This window comes from Mobula birostris, chromosome 9 (assembly GCF_030028105.1).
Source record: "Mobula birostris isolate sMobBir1 chromosome 9, sMobBir1.hap1, whole genome shotgun sequence".
Taxonomy (NCBI): Eukaryota; Metazoa; Chordata; class Chondrichthyes; order Myliobatiformes; family Myliobatidae; genus Mobula; species Mobula birostris.
Genome location: NC_092378.1, coordinates 103,607,761 through 103,623,021, shown reverse-complemented (window position 1 = coordinate 103,623,021; position 15,261 = coordinate 103,607,761). Strand labels below are relative to the sequence as shown.

The 15,261-nt window shown below is 40.9% G+C and overlaps 1 protein-coding gene across 2 annotated transcripts in view; it reads left to right on the top strand.

Annotated features, from left to right (window-relative positions):
- Positions 1 to 15,261, top strand: part of LOC140202917 (3-phosphoinositide-dependent protein kinase 1-like) — an 82,366-nt gene that overhangs the window by 52,510 nt on the left and 14,595 nt on the right. For both annotated transcript variants that reach the window (XM_072268505.1, XM_072268506.1), the window contains 7 exons: positions 2,605 to 2,898; positions 8,508 to 8,550; positions 10,949 to 11,086; positions 11,278 to 11,422; positions 12,633 to 12,730; positions 13,096 to 13,171; positions 14,146 to 14,214. In XM_072268505.1, coding sequence (XP_072124606.1) covers positions 2,605 to 2,898; positions 8,508 to 8,550; positions 10,949 to 11,086; positions 11,278 to 11,422; positions 12,633 to 12,730; positions 13,096 to 13,171; positions 14,146 to 14,214 — 863 coding nt within the window. The remainder of the gene's footprint in view (positions 1 to 2,604; positions 2,899 to 8,507; positions 8,551 to 10,948; positions 11,087 to 11,277; positions 11,423 to 12,632; positions 12,731 to 13,095; positions 13,172 to 14,145; positions 14,215 to 15,261) is intronic.

Below are 15,261 nucleotides of genomic sequence, written 5' to 3'. Positions count from 1 at the left end.
CTTTTCCTCCCCCCCCCCCCCAATTATTTTATTCTGGCCTCTTCCCCCTTTTCCAGTCCTGAAGGGTCTGACCCCAAAACGTTGACTGTTTGTTCATTTTCTTGGATTCTGCGTCAGCTGCTGTTCCTCCGGCATTGTGTATGGGTGAATAGCCGAAATCTTTCCCACGTTAGGATTTTAAGGTGAGGGGAAAGAGTTTTACCAGAAACGAGAGAGGATTTGGATTTTGGTATTTATTATAAGACCATAAGATTATACGAGCAGAATTAGGCCATTAGGCCCATCGAGTTTGCTCCACAATTTCATCATGGCCAATTGTTTTCCCCCTCAGCTCCAGTCTCCTGCCTTCTCCCCATATCCTTCATGCCCTGACTGATTAAGAATCTACCAACCTCTGCCTTAAATATACCCAATGATGGCCTGCAAAGCCACTTGTGGCAACAAATTCCATAGACTAATCACTCTCTGGCTAAGGAAATTCCTCATCTCCCTTCTTGAATGGATGTCCTTCTATTCCGGTCTTAGTCCCCACCATAGGAAACATCCTCTCCATATCCCTTCAAAATTTGATTAACTTCAATCAGATCTGCTCTCTTATCCTTCTGAATGCCAGTGAGTACGGCCCAGAGCCATCAAATGCTCCTTGTGTGATAAGCTTTTCATTACTGAAATAATTTTTGTGCACCTCCTTTGAACCCCTATCAATGGCAGCATATCCTTTCTTGGATAAGGAGTCCAAAACTGCCCACAGTACTCCCAAGTGAGGGCACACTTATAAAGCCACAACATTATATTCTTGCAACACGCATCAATGTTGCTGGTGAACGCAGCAGGCCAGGCAGCATCTGTAGGAAGAGGTGCAGTCGACGTTTCAGGCTGAGACCCTTCGTCAGGACTAACTGAAGGAAGAGTGAGTAAGGGATTTGAAAGTTGGAGGGGGAGGGGGAGATCCAAAATGATAGGAGAAGACAGGAGGGGGAGGGATGGAGCCAAGAGCTGGACAGGTGATAGGCAAAAGGGATACGAGAGGATCATGGGACAGGATGTCCTGGAAGAAAGACAAGGGGGGGGGGGACCCAGAGGATGGGCAAGAGGTATATTCAGAGGGACAGAGGGAGAAAAAGGAGAGTGAGAGAAAGAATGTGTGCATAAAAATAAGTAACAGATGGGGTACGAGGGGGAGGTGGGGCCTAGCGGAATGTTGACCCAGCCTGCAATTAACCTTTAGAGAATCCTGCATGAGGACTCCAAAATACTTCTGCACCTCAGATTTTTGAATTTTCCCTCCATTTAGAAAACAGTCTTTTTATTTCTTCTGCCAAAGTGCTTGACCATAGTCTTCCTGACTCTGTATTCCATTTGCCACTTCATTGCCCATTCTCCTAATCCAAGTCCTGTAGCCCCTCTGCTTCCTTAGCACTACCTGCCCCATCTTTTTAACGTCTGCAAACTTAGCCACAAAGCCATATATTCTGTCATCCAAATCATTCCACAGGAGACTCCTGTGGAACACCATTTCCACTGGTAGCCAACCAGAAAAGGCTCCTTCATTCCCACTCTTTGCCTCCCGCTAATTAGCCAACGCTCAGTCTATGCCAGTATCTTTCCTGCAACACCATGGGCTCTTAATGTGATGAGAAGCCTTGTGTGTGGCACCTTGTCAAAGGCCTTCTGAAAACCCAAGTACACAACATCAACCAACTCTTTTTGTTCAGAACACTTCCAGGAGAGGTGGTGAAATTGGATACAATCATTGCGTTTGAGGGACATTTTGAGCAGCACTTGGGTAGGCAAGGCATTGGAGAACATGGACCTGATGTGAACAAATAGGATTAGAGTCAGTGGGCAAAAGGAAGGTTAATGTTCGGCAGGTGTTGGGTGTTGTATGTATGAGTCTATAGCTTTGACTACGACTCTTTTCTCAAATGAAGGATGGAATTTTTATGTTGGGTGATTAGGATTTTAATAATGTAGATGTGCCTATTGTTGAATTTTGAGTGAAGTAGTGAAATAGAGAATGGGAGTACAGTGATTCCAACCCAATTTATTGCCAACCTCTGCAGGAGAAAGTAACAGTTAAAACACTTCCCTGAAAGCTGCTGTTCCCTTTCCCATCACAAAGACTGAATTTCCCTTTATCCTTTGTCTGACAGCACCTCCCTCCCTGGGCCTATGAGTCATATTTACAGTTGAGGGGTCATGTTCCCATTGAATCATAGAAGCTTACAACTCAGGAGGAGGCCTTTCAGGACTCTGTAGTAATGGAACAATAAAGCTCTCCAAAGTATTCCTGTCTTCGAGCTATAGGACCACTGTCCTGCAGGCCACAATACTTCAATTGCATGTCTGAGTACTGCCTCATGTTAGCAGTGGGAAATCAAGTGCTCAGGGATTTATGATAACTTTCCTCTTTTGTTCTGAAATTGCCTGTGTCAGAGAATATTTAATGACTGGTTGTACAGTGTTGTCTCATTTTGTTTGGATTGCATGTGAATGCACACAGTGTATGTACTTGTCTTGATTAATTTCTCCATGACCTGAATTTTACTGAATGTGTTATGACTTTGTTAATGAACCCATTTTCCTATGTGCTTTATTTTTCAGTATGATGTTCCCATTCAGTCCAGTGTAGTCCTTTGCTCTTGCCCATCTCCATCCATGGTAAGGAATCAATCAGACTCCAGCGTGCGACCAACGATCTCTGGTGCCTCCATGGACAGCAGTGCAGGCGACACTGGCCCAGTGATGGGCTCTTTACCACAGCGAACAGGGCAACGGCAGCAACCTGTAGTGCAGACCCAGCGGCAGCAGTCAGCTAGTCATGCTCAGCAACCACGGAAAAAACGACCCGAAGATTTCAAGTTTGGCAAGATTCTTGGCGAGGGATCATTCTCAACAGTATGTATTTATACTTGTATTTGTAGATTGCTTTTCCTTTTTTGAAAAAAAATATGGACATTGCCTTCTTGCTCGTACAAAGGGTTGTGTATTCTCATCTATCGTGAACGAACTTTTGGATTGTCCATGTTAAGGGTGTTCCATGTCCAATTGCTTGTGTATGGAATATTACTGGTAATTTGTACAAGTTGTGTTGTGAGTGGCAGATGCACTGTACTGGTGTACCTTGTCCAAGGATTTGGATTGGGTCAGTTTGAGATGCACAATTCTAACCTGAGGCAAGAGATCTTGAATTTGTGCTAGGAATTGACCAGATTCTATTCTGACACTTCAGCTTGGTGTTGAGACTCAGCTATATTAACACAGTATTTAACATTGTAATAAAGGGGAGACTTTCAGATCCTTAAGTCATCTCATCTTTGTAGAGAATTCCACTTAATCTTATTCTGTCACTTTCATCATAATCCTGGAACTACTTGCCTTCAGATATTTACCCAATTTTCTTTCAAAAGCTGGAATGTAATCTGCACCCAGTACATTTTTAGTTGGTGTATTCCAGGTTAGAGCTGTCCTCTCATTACCTCTGGAATTTTTGCTATTCACTTCAATTCCACATCCCTTGAATTCTTTGGCTGAAAAGCATTTTCCTCTATTTGCCCAATGTAATCCATCACAATTTTGACAACTACTACTCGTCTCGATATTGTATTCTACAAAGCAAGCAATCCAGTCTTCTCCACTTTGTCCTTGCAACTAATGTTCCTCATCTTTGTAACTTTATTTAAGTCCTGTAGAGGACTTTTGTATCCTTCCGAAAGTGCAGAAGTGTGGTAACCGGAATTAGGAGACAATGTCGATTGTTTCTAATTCTGGATATGAAATATCAATATTTATAGATCTTCAGCAAGCACATCTTGTATCCTGACCCTTGTTATGAAACCCAGGGTCCCATATTTCACAGCTTCTGTGATTTTATGTACACAGAAGCACAAGTTTAGTAATCCTAATCATTATCTGTTGGCTCTTCAAGTGAATTAACTCTGTCCAAAAAATACTGACAAAATTTTCTTCTATTTAATAAAGCCTTGTGGCTGTTAGCATTTCTAACTTCAAGGTTAATTTAATTAATTAAATTGTTTTACTGATCATCATTTTTTCACCAATGATAAATCAAGGTGCTTTTTGAGTATCCATCTTTTTCAATGAGCACTTAACATGTATCATTCTTGAGTCTTTTGGTATCATTCTTGTATCCAAGGAGTAGTACAAGTTTTTAGCTACCCCCTCTGCAATTCCCACCCTCACTTCTTCACTGGATACTTCCCATCCAGATTGGGTGGTTTTAAGCCCAGTTAGCTTTTCTACAGCTTTCTTCCCCATCCATCTTTATCCCATCAAGTATTTTGATATCTCAAATAGACGTTCTCGGCATTATTTTTCTTGGAAAATGTAAGTGCAGAGTATTTGAGGATTCCAGCCAATCCCTCTGCCTTTGTAAGAAAAAAATGTATATTTTTTTTAAAAAAATTCTTAGAAGGCTAGCTTCAGAGACACCTTGGTTTCCTGGTACACATGCAGGTTCTATAACCAATTAGGAAGGCAGATTTTGGCTTTTATCACAAGAGAACTTGAGTAAAAGTGTAAAGCTGCCTGACTCCAATTATTTAAGGCCCTGGTGAGACAAGCCTGGTGTCCATGTCTTGGGGAAAAATATACTTGGGATAGAAGGATTGCAATGAAAGTTGACCATATTGATTCTAGGAATAGTGCATATATGTATGAGGTGAGATTGAGTAGACTCAGGAGTTTGAAGGAGAGGTGACTTTTTTGAAACATAGAATATTTTTGTAGTGCTTGATGGCTTGGACAATTTTTATCGGAGGGTTCTGTAGATCTAAGAGTTATACTCTTTCATGGCAGAGATAAGAAGAAATCTCCATTTAGAGCTGTAAATCTTCAGAGCTGTTACCATATGGAGCCATGGCAGCTCAGTGGCTGTGTATGTTGAGTATGCATCAATAGGTTTTTCAATATTAAGGAAGTGGCACTAGTACAGAAAAGTAGCATTGGGGTAAAAAAAAATAATTTGTGAAAAGCAGAGCAGGTATGAGGTAATAAATTACTTTACTTCAAGCTGTGCTTTGTTATTGCATACCAGTCATTTTTTGGGGCCCTGATGCGGCCCAGCATTCCCTTTTCCCAGGCACTTAAACTTATATGCACGCAAAAGCTTTGCGTTCAACATTATTTTAGTTCCTATTCTCTTACTATGTATTTTTTCCCTTACTTTTTGGCATTCATACGAACATCAGTCTCTTCCAACAGTACCAGACATGTACAAATCCCTGGTTAATTTTATTTGGTGGGGCTTTACGATATTTCTCCTGTGCTCATCAGAACGACTGGATTCTTTCCAAGGAAACCATTTGGTCAGAATTGCATAATCTATCTGACCCTTTGTAATTCCGACTGCAGATTTCAGATTGATTCCTTCTAACGCTTTGGACATGCGCTACTCTTGGAGAAATCTGTGGCAGTCCAAAAGATGGGGCATATTCTGAAGATGGCAATACTTGTACCCTAGGGGAGCTTGAATCCAGTGCTTGAAAGAGCCCATCCTTCAGTTTGGCAGTGCTATTAATTGATCAGTCATTCTGGGAGCTGGTAGCAGGGCAGAGTACTTTGAATGTGCCTCCTAATGACATCCTCCCCTCGATGAGGGCTACAAACTAGAAAAGCCATTAGAGGCAGTAAATTGCAACAATACTTCTGCATGTATATGGGATTCATGCAGCCAGGCAATGCTGGGGCCTTAGAGGAAGTGGCAAATAAATAAAAGTGCAGATGATGCAATGTGAAACACAAGCTGAAAATGCCAGGCAACCTGAACCAGTGAAGCAGCATCTGTGGAAAGAAGCCAGTTAACATTTTGCAACAGCAGACCTTGGAACTGGGGAGAAAGGAATGGGAGTAGGCCAGCAGCTCAGATAAGCCTGCCCCAATCATTCAGGGTAGCATATGCTGGCTTCAGCTCCTCTTGTGCCAGTTCCCCGTAACCCTTAATTCCTGGCTGTTTCATATATTTATATATTCATATATTTCATATAAGTAATATTGGGAATTCGGCTTCCCTAAGGTCTGAGGATGGTTCCCTGTACCTGTCCCTAAATGTTTAGATTTCTCCTTCCACAAATGTTGCTTTGCTGGCTGAGTGCTTTCAGTATTTTTCTGTTTTTGTTCCTTTATTGGAATTGAATGCTGTTTTGCTGTTGGGGGATTTGAATTACCTGCATGTTTTTCCTCAGTGTTCATGTCCTCAAAATAACCCTTCACTTTTTGAACATTTTTCTTTTGACATGCTTCAGGTTACAGAAGTGAATTAAAACATTTGCAATTATTATGGGTCTCATTTGCCTTCACAAACAAGTCAGTGACTATCACCTACACACAATTGACTTTGACTCAAAGCCGTGAATCATTCACTTCCTTTCACCTTTAATAACCGGGTCCCTTCTAAAAGAGCAATGTTTGTGAAGTTTTAATCATTTCCTATAGTATATTAGAATTGTTTACTTCTGCCAGTAAACAGTACACAACCTTTTATTAATGGAACTGTGCAGCACAAATTCCTGTTATGAGATTTTTAATTGGTTCAAGTGTTTACAAAAAAGTTAGGATAGCTTTTCTTTATTGTCAATTAATATACAAATGCTCCCTGTTGTACAAACTCCTGCCCTTATGAAAAGCTTGACTGATATGTTCCTGAATGTCTGCTATTTGTAAGTGTGGGTGTTCATGTTGATGTTTTGGTACTTAGCAATTTAAAAGCAAATGGATTATGAAGTCTGAGCCGTGCCAGATTCTCTTTAGAAAAGCTTTAAGTGAGGACACAATTGTGAATAAAGGTAAGTGGCTACATGCACTGAAGATAGATCTGTGTTCTCAGGCAACATGGCTACAAGTCAGTGACCTTGGACAGCAATGGCAGAAACTGACCCAGGAGCAGGCCAGTATTCTGGATAGTGTCATTAGGCCTGAGCGCGCAAGATGATATAATGAACTTGGGCTTTGAGGAAACAGATCAGTGGTCAGGGGCCCGGAGGCGGGCTGTCTGTGTGTGAGTGGGATCAGTGAGAAAAGAGCTTGCTTTGCTGTTTTTTTTATATTGCTGCTTGTGTTGTTGTGCCGAACATTGTTTCTTGCTTTGTTGGTGCCGGAATCTGTGGTAACGCTTGCAGATTGTCCCTGGCACTACTTTAGGCTGTTTGTTGTTTCAGTGTATGTTTTGTTGTACATGTGATAAATCTGAATCAGTGATAGCAGGCGGGGAAGCTGGGTCAGTGGCAATTGACATTGAGAAGAATATGTTCCCATTTATGGGTGGGTTTCAAAATGGCACTTTTTGTGCTACTCTTAGTCAAGTTTGTCAATGAAGTCCCAAGTATCAGTGCTTTCTCTGTCCCTGCTTACTAAATGTAATAAAATGCACTCGTCTTTTTTTTTAAAAGAAACAATTCGTGTTCTGGCACTGATTTTTTTTTTTACGTGTTCAAATTTTGACTGAATTTTCAATGTTCATTAATTGTAAAGTTCTGAACAGCACAACAGCCCAATGTCCATCTGTCATGGCCTGCAATAATGTGATGCCTCAGACCCTGCAGCTCACTGGGGAAGAAGATTCTCTGGGACAAATTCCTTTCTTTTTCCCTTATGAGGCTGACCCTTCATTTCTCTCCTTTGTTCTGGACTCGCCACACCAGGGGAAGCATCTTCTCTTCATCTTCCCTGTTGAGCTTTTTTAATATCGCAGCACATTCTTCTCAACCCTTTACTATCAGCCCAGTGGGTGCCATGGGTACAGCTGCTCTACCACAGAGCAATCCAATCTGCTGACAACTTGGATTGGATTTTGACCTCTGTATGTGGAGTTGGCTCATCTTCCCTGAGATTGTGTTTCTCTTCTCTCTACACCCCCCCCCCCATGCTCTGCTTTCTTCCCCTGTCCCAGAAGCTTGTAGATGAGTAAGTAAATTAGCTCCTGTAAGTGATTGGATGAGGGACATGTGGGGAGAATAGAATGAGATTAGTGTAAATGGGTTGTTGATGGTTGGCATGGATTCAGTGGCTGAATGGCCTCTTTCCATGCTGTATTTCTCTAACTAAATTGGGAATTAGCATCACTCTCACTACGTTTGTTTAGGTATTCATGACCTCGAGTGCAAAGAGAAAATAATAAACGGAGTGGTATGAATAGTGGTTTAATGTTGCTACTGAGGATGGTCAGCAATGATGAAGATAAAGTTCATGTTTTAAATTGAGTTAGATGTGCATTATCTTCACTGTAGTCAGGTCTTTTAGATTGCATGCCGGATATATTTTGGCACTGCACAGCTTATCATAGCTGTAGGTTATTGTGGTGTGGCATGCCCAGCTGAAACAAGGGTCCACAGTGTTAGAATTGCCCAAGTATAGTCAGGGTGAGTGACATTTGAAGAATTTGAGTTTGGTAAGATGAGCTGCATGTAAGAAGGAGCTTTGCTTATAAGTGATGCGAATGTAACTGAGTTTGTTCTACAGTGTAGCTGACTGCTTTGTTTGTTTCTCTACAGGTTGTGTTGGCCCGCGAACAGACAACTGGTAAAGAATATGCTAGTAAGTAAAAACTAATAGACTTCCCTTCTAATTCAATTGATAGTTTTGAGCTGTTAATTCCACCATGGCTCACATTTAATTTTCCCAAGACAACTAGAAACAACTGTTAGCGTTTGACTCCAATTCCTGTTCAGGCTTTAGAAACAAGGGATGATAGTACTTGAGTTTGATCACATTCCTGAGTGGTGGATCCTGGAATGGCTCTATCCTTCCTCTGGCCAAGATCACTTGCCCACCATATGTCAGCCAAACTCTGGAACAAGCTATTGAATGTGAAAGGCAGTCCCTGCTACATTTGCAAACCTCACAGCAGATATGTGTCAAAAATAGAAGGAAATATTTGAATTTTTTTGTTTTTATTGCCAATGTTGATTGGAAACTTGTTCCATTTCCCCCACCCCACCCCATTTGTGGTTCTGAACACGAGACTGAATGGAATTAGTCTTGTGTCACAGCTGAGTCAGCCTGTTAGATAACTGACCTCAAGATAACTATGAATACTTGTTAGATGGAATCAGTCTGATGCAAGTATTAAATGAGCTGAGTTTTACCTAAGCACAAAGATCCTTTCCCCAGACACTGAAGCTGAAGAATAGATTTGTTTTTGTTTTTAAACTTAAGTTAAAGCAAATGATAAAATATTTCATAGTATAACAGAGGGCGAGTTGATAAAATGTGTTTGATAATCTATCAGTAGAGTTTCAAGATAAGAACATCACGAGACTGAAATTCATTAAAAGGGCAGATGCTTATGAAAGTGGTTGAATAACAGAAAATGGTGTGAAATGTGGTTTTGTTTCTGCACTGGGGAGAAGTGTACAGTGGGATTTTTCCTGGGGTTCAGCACTATGACCACTGCTTTACTGAATAATTAATATTTTGGACTGGGTATACAGTGCCCATTTTCTAAACTTCCAGATAGCTCAAAACTTGAAGCCATGGTGAGGATTTCAAGAAGCCCTAGATTGGCTGGGGTAAAGGTGAAATTCAGTGCTGAATAATGTGATATTACACTCTAGTAGGAATGGTGAGAAGAGACGATATGAACTAGATGGTACAAGGAAAGGGATGGGAGGGAATACGTACTCTTGAAAGTGGAAGGGAAGATTGGGAAAGCGGATAATTTAAAAAATGTGAATCTTGGCATTTATAAATACAGGAAAAGCAAATAAGAGTAAAACAAACGTGATCGACCTTTTATAAAAGATTGGTTTCCAACAGTTTAGGAAGGATATAAAAGCTTTAGGAGTGCAGATGATAATTTACCAAAATGATTTCAAAGATTATAGCTGGAGTTCAATAGAAAGATTGGAGAAGCTGGGGTTGTTTTCCTGGGAGATGTGAAGAGATGTGATAGATCTCAATTTCACAAATTCATGTAAATAGAATATCTGCTTCGATTGGTGGAGAGACTGAGAACTGAGGATGTAGAAGGAAAGTGGCAAAAGAACCAGAGAGGAGCTGGGGAAAGGTTTTTTTTTACACAGCAAGTGATTATGGTCTGGAATGTACTGCCAGGGAGAAAAATGGAGGCAAATTTAATTGCAAACACAAGAGATTCTGCAGATGCTGGAAATCAAGAGTCACACACATGCTTAAGGAACTCAGCAGGTCAGGCAGCATCTATGGAAAGCAATAAAGAGTCAAAATTTCGGGCCAAGATACTTCAGTACTGGAAAGAAAGGGGGAATACGTCAGAATAAGATGGTGGAGGAGGAGACTCACACCATTACAATTGAATTGTAATGTTTGCAGGGGAGCTAGGTAAGTATCTAAACGATCAGCTCAGTGGTGTAGGGTGCTGAGTGGGACCGTCTGTTTTTCTTATAAAGATTATATAGGCCAAATGGTCTTCCATGTCATAAAATTTGGATTGGTGATTAGCTGTAAAATTTGGTCTTGGTCCATTATTAAACCTGGCCTACATCAACCAGACTAGTGCCTGGCTTCCCTCATCTGCTTCCTGTAAAGATGGCGCCATGTTAAAAACTCAGCTGCCCACATCCTAAGTACACACGACTCCTTTGGCTGTTGTTTATGGGATGTATTTTAAAATTCTAGTATTTTCAGACTGTTTATAGTCTTTTCTTTGTTACCCCTTCCACCCATGGTGGAGGGGGCTACCAGTGAGTGAGGGCACAAATACATCTGAAACCGATTGTCAACTTTAAATATTTCTGCTTTTTCAATTTGGCACAACTATCATTCCCAGATTTAATTGTTCTATTTTAATTACGTTTTTTAGACAGTAGAGCTTAATCTTTGGAATTTGAAGACTGTTGGTCTTTGTAGTTATTAACAGTCAGTGCTAGCACAGGAAATTAGAGTAACCTTGTTCTAATCAATGCAGATATAAAACATTCAGTCAGCAGCTTCAGTAAATTACTTTATCTTACAGTTAAAATTCTGGAAAAACGTCATATCATTAAGGAGAACAAGGTACCGTATGTGACCAGAGAGAGGGATATCATGTCTCGGCTGGATCACCCCTTCTTTGTAAAACTCTACTTCACGTTTCAGGATGAGGAGAAGCTCTGTATCCTTCATTTTTATTGCATGTTTTGCTCTTTTTCACTGCTTAAAAGAAAGTACAAAGGAGCCATGCTTGAAGATTAGCACTTTAACAGAAGCACAGTCTTGTGATTTTTATGTAATTACAGGAAAATGTTATAAATCAAGGTGTTTTTCCCCAGTCTTTACAATATTTGATCCTGAGCTTCTATGCAGATTTTGGTCTTAGTTATGCTAAGAATGGAGAGCTGCTTAAATATATTCGTAAGCAAGGCTCATTTGATGAGAACTGCACAAGATTTTATTCTGCTGAGATTGTTTCGGCGCTAGAGTACTTGCATGAGATTGGGATTATACATAGGTAAGGACTTTCATTTTTGCAGCTGTTTGGCCTGTATTATGTCTTGCCTGCTTCAATTTCTTCATTGTTGTTAATAGTAATTTGAGCTGATGAAGGTGGTCTTCAACTAGCTAGAGAAGTTTCTTGCCTTGATAGAATGCTTGAGTCTCATCACCAGCTGGGAGCTGCCGGAGAATGTTATTAAGGCATTGATACCAGCCACACCTCTCACATTCCTCCAAACCCACCCCAATGCATGGACGTTTATGAAGACCCTTCAGCTTCACTATCTCTTGTTTCAGTATGTAAAATCCGTTAAAGGCCATGGTGTTCCCTTGATCAAAAAAAAATTGAAAGATGGTGCACAAACAGAATTAAAGTACAAATCACAAATTCCCTGGAAAAAATAAAAATGCTTAAAATCAATCTCCAAGTCAACTGAGAAAGACAGAAAAATTGAACCAGATAATGAAATGGAGGTATAATTAGAAGCCATGAGGAAATGCGAAAGAGTCACTGGTGACAAGAGAAGGAGTTTATTATTGTAAGGAAAATTAACAGTTGTAGCATTGGGTGAATTAAAAGTATGAACGTAGCTGGGATGGTTGGATAGAACTGTGATGGGGAGTGGCCACAGGCAAGATTTCAATATTGGAAATTTTCAGGTAACGGAAACTGCTGGAAGTACTCAGCAGGCTGGTAGAATTTGTGAACAGAAGTGACTAATATTGTAGGTCTAGAGTTGGAAAATGTTGGAGCTCCAACAATGCTGAAAAGAAAACAGGAAGGATAGGGAAGACATAAATAACTGGCACCAGCAGAGTGACTGCTGTTGAAAAATGTGGAGCAATAATTGCATCAAGTTGTTGAATGTGGGTGAGAAAACTGAGATTAAAAACTTTTATTTTAAGCCTGGAAAAATTCCTCAGAACACTGGCATGCTGCACCAGGGCAAAGATAAGGATCAAAGTAGGATAGTGAACTAATAATGAGGTGACCAGAGCTCAGGACAAAGCTTGTTGCTTCTGGGTACAAAACCCAGACACGTAATAGACCTTAAGGGAGCAGTGTAAATCAGTTTGAGGCAACTTAATAAAATATGGAGAAAAGAATTGAGCTAATGAGTGGTTTTGATCAATATGGGCTGAGACCTTTGTGCGATTGCATGCTATTAAAGGTAAGCTATGAATAGTTTGTCGTTGATAATTTAATCTGCTTAAAATGATTTTAGGGACCTTAAACCAGAGAACATCTTGCTGAGTGAAGATATGCACATACGGATTACTGATTTTGGAACAGCAAAAGTATTATCTTCAGATAATACGCAAGGTGCATAATTTATCCTTTCTCTTTCATCAAACAGTGCCAATTTTTTTATAAAAATAAACTCTTAAAAAGAGCAGGGGGTTAACTGCTATGTTTTACCGAGCCCTGCCTAGTTGCACTGCAAGAGCCAACATTTAAACCACTACTGTGGACAATTACTAGTGCTCTATGTACAAACCTTGCATGGCTCTTTGACGATTGGAGATATCTTTTGTAATTTGTGTCCCCTTGCTTAAAGGCTGTTTAGGTTGATGTATTCATTTGTTCACGACTTGAATTGAAAAGATTAGAAGGAAATGCTGTAGGGAGATGTGTGTGAGTATACCGATCATTGTGTTCCACAGTTTACACTAGTTTTGGTATTGCAGCTCGAGCAAATTCTTTCGTTGGAACAGCACAGTATGTTTCGCCGGAGCTTTTAACCGAGAAATCTGCTTGTAAAAGGTAAGTAGACATCTCCTTTGCAAATCTCTGCTGGGGCAGCTATTTCCCTTCGGTATTTTGTGATGTGTTTTTAACACCATACCCACACCCCTCCAAAACCCTGATCCTTAATGATCTATCTAGACTTTCTCCTAGGCTGCGCCTTCTCATTGGCCAATCATCCAACTATAGCATGTCTGCGGTGTGGGAGGCATCACAAATGAGCTGAGATTAATTATAGGAGATGTTCTTCAGACTCCCTTCTATTTTGTATAATGATGCCTGTGTCAGGTACCTGGACTATCATTATGGTATGGGTTTCACAGACTCTGACTGGAATGCAGGTTCTTCAGACACAGACTCTGGAATTTGGGGCCCTTGAGTCCTGTCCCAGCTGGGTACTGAACTCACCAGGATAAAGAGGTTCACAATCCTTGCCTTTGACTGGAGAACCTGAATAGAACACTGACTCGGGTATTAGATTGTGCTGGATTTGCCCCTCATTGATCTGTACGTGTATAGATACTGACCTTCACTGGAGTATAGGCCAAATGGATTTTTACCTCAGTTCGATACCACAGCTGGTGATTTTGACCTTGGGGGGGGGGGGGGCGCGATACTGTTTTCAGAGTATCTGCATCTCCTATTGATTCTCACTTTAGACTGTCGAGGGACTATCACAGAGCAATAACTCTGGTACATTTCCCCTCCTCTTTTCCTCTTCAAAGTACGAACCATACCCAGCTTTCCTATAGTCAGTGTAAGGAATAATTGATTCTGACGTTGAATGGAAGCTCCCTGTGTCACTAGCACTCATGATGGAGTAGCTACACTGGTGGTCCTCTGAACTAAAGGAAGCTGGAGGCTGGACTTTACCCTCAGGCCTTCCTTTCTGACTGCAGACCTGTGATGCGGAGGTCAGAACAGTGTGAGTGAAATTCCAGAAGTACCTGTGTGCAAATGCTGTATTGATTAATGTTTTCTAACCTCTGTAGCTCTGATCTCTGGGCTCTTGGCTGTATCATTTACCAATTGGTAGCTGGATTGCCACCTTTCAGGGCTGGGTAAGTACATAATATTGTATATTATGATGTTAGAACCCCTCTCCCTCCACTCCTCCCTCCTCCCTCCTCCCCCCTCCCCCCCCCCCCCACAGCCTCTCATGTTATTAATTCAATTCTTTGGTTTTAATCTTGTCAATATCCGTACTACACTATCCTCTGACACAGCATTGTTGTGTTGCTGTTTAGTGCACCCAAACTGGCATTGCCTGGTGCTCTGCTACAGCACACATGTCTGCAAAGAGCTTCTTAGCCGAAAGTTGATTTCTAAATTTGATTGAAATACATTAACTTCTAGCAGAGGTTTTGAAAGTATATGTTAATAAGCAGGTGTAAACGTTTTCTGAATCAGTGCTTATGAATTGCTGTAATTTATCGACTGTCACTTGGTGAACTGAAGTGGCTGTAGTTAGCCATTCAGGCAGTGGCTGTTTTAATGGAGTAGAAACTCCTCTCCATTTAAGAAGCAATGGGGGCTTTAGGGATTGCCTGTTAGGATGATTTCACACTTACTTTCTTTTTCTCGGATTTTCCCCACCCTGTATCCCTTTATTCTATGTTAAAGCACACAGGGAATATGAAAAGTAGAAAAGCATTAATTTGGAAATCCTGTTTGAGCAGCCTGTTTGACTATTAAGTGTATGCTAGTCACAGGTAGCAAATCACAAGCAACACCCTGTCCCAAGTACTAAGGTCAATTGCTCCCTTTATGTGGTCTGACTTGGCAGTGATTCAGGTCCATCCTAAACTAACAGGTGTTTGTGGGTAGTGCAGACACGTCTTTTCTTGGATCCACTTATCAACCAGCATTGATACTTCATGATAGTCTCACTTCTACATTTATTATCAAGGATTGACTTGTGATCCCCATCTGATGCCAGTTGTTGGCATCCCCTCTTCTGCATCACCTGTACTCGGCTAAGCCAACTAACTGGATTGTGTTAATATGAGGAGGATTTGTACTCTAATCCTTGGGTTTTTCTTAGCCTGCTCAGTGCATTATATGGTAAACTTCTAAGGTTCCTTTAACTCTATCGTGAAGCTGCATAC